The sequence below is a fragment of the Adiantum capillus-veneris genome, chromosome 15, assembly GCF_014529385.1.
Source record: "Adiantum capillus-veneris isolate H3 chromosome 15, ASM1452938v2, whole genome shotgun sequence".
NCBI classification, from domain to species: Eukaryota; Viridiplantae; Streptophyta; class Polypodiopsida; order Polypodiales; family Pteridaceae; genus Adiantum; species Adiantum capillus-veneris.
Genome location: NC_140945.1, coordinates 17,028,420 through 17,033,500, shown reverse-complemented (window position 1 = coordinate 17,033,500; position 5,081 = coordinate 17,028,420). Strand labels below are relative to the sequence as shown.

General features: G+C 42.2%; 1 protein-coding gene across 1 annotated transcript; it reads left to right on the top strand.

The window, feature by feature from the left end:
- The first annotated feature begins 1,712 nt into the window (after window positions 1–1,712).
- Window positions 1,713–2,586, top strand: LOC147440338 (uncharacterized). The gene has a single exon (XM_086483506.1). It carries the CDS (start codon window positions 1,722–1,724, stop codon window positions 2,307–2,309), a length of 588 nt encoding a protein of 195 aa, XP_086339632.1. The 5' UTR covers window positions 1,713–1,721; the 3' UTR covers window positions 2,310–2,586.
- Window positions 2,587–5,081: the final 2,495 nt, after the last annotated feature.

Below are 5,081 nucleotides of genomic sequence, written 5' to 3'. Positions count from 1 at the left end.
TTAAATTCAAGGTGAATCTCAAAATTTAGAGTACGTTTTATTAAGAGAGAAGGATCGATGAAATATGCTTTCTTTCGATGCAATTTGAAAGCATCATGTTAATCAAATTGAAGAGAGTTTGTCATTGTAGGTGCATATATTTAGATATTTTCTCATGTAGGAAAAGGCAGTTTTTCTCAGTGTTTATATAATGCATAACATCATGAGCTTCCGCTCGAGAGGCACTGCATACCTAGCTACGTACGATTGGGGGCAGGGGACCACCGCCCCCTCCCACCAGGCCGGCGGTCCCCTGCCCCCAATCGTACCTAGCTAGGTATGCGGTGCCTCCCTCACAGAAGCTCATGATGTTAGAGGTAAGTCACAATGTAGGAAATATTGTGAGAATTTGTCCAAAACTTCTTGTGTACACGCTCTTGTCTTTTGTTTTCTCTTCTAAACAACTTGTTTGGTCTTCCAGGGAATTCAAAATTGGAGAGCTCTAAACTACCCACCCAACACTGTTTGAGTCAAACGATGAACTCCAACCTACTTTGACCATAGTGCCCCTAGACACGATGCCAACAAATCCTTCCAACCACGACATAATACTCCATGAAAGGCTTGGTTACATGAACATTATGCAAGAGGATGAGGCTACACGGACTCAAAGTGCACATGCAATAGACACAATGATAACAAATTCTCCCAGCCACGACATGATACTCCATGAAAGGCTTGGTTACATGAACATTATGCAAGAGGATGAGGCTACAAGGACTCAAAGTGCACTTGCAAATGTGGTTGGACATGATGAGCAGATTGAAAACTTTATGAAACTCATCAAAGATGAAGGAGCTAGGGTTCCGATAGCTTATGGAGGTTGCTTCAGTAGATTAGAAGAGAAATACAAAGAAGCCCTTAGACACTATTGTAAGAACAGAGTGAAACAACCAGCCTGCACATTATGCAAATCTTCTAGTGGTGTCCACTTTCGCTACTTTAATAATCAACACAATATGAAAAGTGCTTTACAACCACGATATGAGTGCAGAGATTGTGTGAAGGAACCCAAAGAGAAGGAAACAAAGAAGTCTAATGACAATGGTGCAAACTTGAATCCCTATTGTAATGAGCCAGAATTCAAGAAGATAACAAAGGGCGACGACAATGAAAGATCGTCAAAGAAGGCCTATCATATGTTCAATTGGCCCTTTCTTGGTCTAAATGAACACACATTATTGCAGGACACTGTGACAGCTACTACACCAGCTTATGGACGACCAACACAAGTAAAGCACTCAACTTGTACATCACTCGCAAAAAGCAAGAAATCAAGGAGAGGCATTGATTCAAGAAACATTTGCGACTCCAACTCTTTTGATCTTGCGATGCCTGTAAGACATGTTGATGTGATGAATGGAAGTCAAACCTTGGATGAACATGCTGAAGAACTTTTGTACCATAATGTTGGTGACAACGAAGAATTTATCAATATAGAGCCCAAGAAGGTTGAAGAAGTCTTTCAAGGTCGCCAAGACGACCACATCCAGGATATTGCACATTGAGAAAATATCAACTTCACACTCACTAAAACTGATGGTGAAGTTGATGAAAACTTGCTTTCTCATACTCAAAGAGAAACTGATGCCGATTTTGAGCAGACAATCCATATAGCCAATGGATTTGCTATTGATATTCGAAATGAGTCTATACAAGTTCATCACAATCACAATGAAACAATGGATCTTGACCAAAGCGGCCCAATCAAGAAGAAAAATGTTTTGAAAAGAAAAAGGAGTAACACTAGGCGACCGAAGGGAGAATTTTTACAAAGATTGCTTATGAAGCTCACTCAAATTGTACAGCAATGGAGGAAAGGTAGCAGGAAGACTTTTAACAAAGGGAAATTCAAGAAGCGGAAGAAGGTTGTGGGCCAAAGCAAGCGCCGAAAGAGTAATACGATGATACCTGTAGAGAAAAGAGGGAAGTTTAATGTAAGTAGACTAAAAAGAGCTACGATAGTACCCATGCACGTGCCCGTGGAAACCTTCGAGGGAGCCCACTTATCTTTTGAAGAGGAAAGCAAGAGCATGAGGATCCTCAAGAAATGCTATGCACCTATAGAAGAAGAAAGCAAGACTTTGCAGAGTTTGAAGAGTTCAATGAACAAGTTGAATGTAGATGATGATGACCCTGTTCCTTTCCTTGGTGAAAATCCTTTTGGATCCATTGATACATCTGGAGTTGATTACTCAAAACCCTTGAGTTTTTATGATGAAAATCGAGGTCTAGGGCCAATTTTCATTCGTAATTCCTGGATGATATGAGGTCCATTAAGGACTCTGAACTTTTCTCGCAGTAGATTGGAATTAGTAGTTGGAAATGTGTAAATGTGTTTACGTATAGCATTAGCTACTTGAAAGCATCATCATGCCAAAATTCTTCTTATTGGGTTGTTTAGTTTTTTGGAAAACTTGCTAGCCATTCTATGTATTGAGTATGATGTAGTTGAGAATGAGAGCAAGTGTGTACGCGTGCGCACATGCATGTGCGCACGCAGACACATGTAGGCACACCTCCATGCTTAAAACTTGTTATAGTGGTCTAAAATAGCCTACCTTGTGAGACATCATTTTTATGAAGATATTAGAAAAGTTCTCAGCATAGAATAAAGCAAAGGGACGTCAAATTTGCACTTTTGCACTCAATTCTTGCACAAGCTTCTTAGCTACACAACGATAGCCTTACTACTCTCTCTCTCTCTCTCTCTCTCTCACACACACACACACACACACACACACACACACACACATCACTATGACCAGATAATAGAAAACTTACGGAACCAATCAGTGTGGAATTCTTGGAGATATGTTACAATGTTTGGAACATATTCTTGAATTAGGTGAAGCCACCTTCAGCCTTCAAAGATATTTTTGGAAGGCAAGCTCGAAGAAGAAGGATTGGACATTCTATGCAACACTAGTAAAGCGGCGCCGCCTCCGGCGGTGGCATGGCCCCTCTTTCCCTCACTTGCCCCCACCCCACGCCCCTCCCCGCCTTCCAAGATCCTAGCCCACATCAAAGCATGTGAGAGAGGAAACATGCAAGGTGGTTGGCAAAGCAGTAGTACAATGGCTTAGGTCGTGTAGGTGTCATAGATATGCAGTGGTTTAAGAGACAAAGGTATGGTGTCTAATCATGGCGGTAAGCTACATCCTCCTCTCATCCAAGCCAGATGTCACCTTGCTAGCCCTTGCAACAATATTTCACCTTTGAGGTGCACTGGATGTCGATGGCTGGATGTTGGCTCGATGTTGCCATAGCCGCCAATGCACTATTACGTTGTCTCCATTTGTAGCAAGTTTGAAGGCTAGACACAAACACACACTAGAAGGATTCTCTCTCTCTCTCTCTCTCTCTCTCTCTCTCTTCATAATTTTCACAATTGGTTAAGTTTTCACATTTTCCTCTTGAAAATTTGATAAAAAGGAATTGTGTTTGGTTTCTCAAACAACTTTGCAGTGCTCTCTCTCTCTCTCTCTCTCTCTCTCTCTAGGATACATGAGGCACAAATTTCAGAGGCCCTAAGGGTTGTTGTTGAGCCAAATCTTGAGGCTCCATTACCTTGTCCTTGGTTCTCCCTAGAGAAATTTAAGCTTGCTTTGGCAGCAAGTGGAGCTTTGACATACTCATTTACACAATAAGGTATTTTCCTTTTTGGATCTGTATGTGTGTGCGTGCACACGCGCTCGTGTGTGTATGTTGCATGTGCTCATTGCATAGGAAGGAGCTGTGGAAAATAATTGTCTTGATGCTGATCCCCACATCACGCTGTTGCTTTTGGTGGTCATCGGGTTTCTAGAAGAATCGGGCTCAATTTTTTTCTGATGCATTCACACGTGTGGATACCATTCATTGGGTTGAACGCCCTAGCAATGGGTCTGATGGTGAGTAAAGATTGTGGCAGCTCCCGACATGCGTCTTTGTCGATGTCAATGTTTTGGATAGTTTGCCATGCCGTCAGCATGCAAGCGCAGGTGGTTGCGTCTCCAAGGAATGACGGCAATCCTATGCTTGCCACTCCTGTCTCCGTGCTCTATGGAAGGCAACGCATGCAATGCTACCCAAGGTGTGATGCCGTTACAAATAGTGCCATAGCAAGAGCGAAGTGTCAATGTTGGGGCTAGTGGTTGAAGGAGCTCACCATCGTGACCTCTTCTACGGCTACTCTTCATTTGTTACCCATCGTAGACGGTTGGGGGCTTGTTATGGGTAGATGGGGGAAGGCCGCTATAGACGACATGCATCGAGAAGGCTCCGCGAGGTGAAGCATGTTTGAGATTGGGCCAATGCAGCAAAGGGATCTACTACACTTGCAGCAATGGAAATTGGCATTTCCGATAGCTGTGGACAATCAAAGCTACGGCCAAAGCATAGAGCAACAAAGGGTCGCCTTGCTGCATTGAGGGGGGAGCACGGGGGAGCAAGAGCCATGGCCAAAGGTGCAAGCAAGACTGCTACCATCGAATTAGCTTCATGGTGTTAAAACGGCCAATCTAGTGGCAATTTTGTGTGTGTGTGTGTGTGTGTGTGGATGGAGGCAAAAGACAACTGCTACTGCTCCTATGACAACTGAGGTGTTGAGTTGTTGAGTCCGCAACTCTCTCTTTCTTTTTTTTTAAAGACAATACCAAGATAAATCTTTGAAAAGTGTTACAAATTAAAATTTTTTAGGCAAAAAAACAGATAGCGTCATTTACAACGGGTATCCAAAAACAGACAGCCTGTTTTGCACAACTAAAGATAAGCCAACTCATAAATTTTTTTAATAAGCAATCAAGCTCGAATGAGCATTTCAAAACAAAAACAATCACATGGCAATTAATAATTAAAGCTTTATAAAAGAAACAAGCTTTATAAAAGAAACAGAAGTTCAGAGCTTCTTCTTTATTAAATTAAATCATACGAAAAGACAATTTACAAAGCTGAAAGCAAACATGGGCTTCTCAGATGGTAATTTAGCTTGCGCAACACAGCATAAGCGAGCGGAAAACCTTTGCCCAAACCCTTACAGAACACGCCCTACCTAAAAACAG

Bases quoted from the DNA above. Each gene is read 5' to 3' on its own strand.
- LOC147440338 (XM_086483506.1), top strand. From the start codon at position 1,722: ATGGATCTTGACCAAAGCGGCCCAATCAAGAAGAAAAATGTTTTGAAA.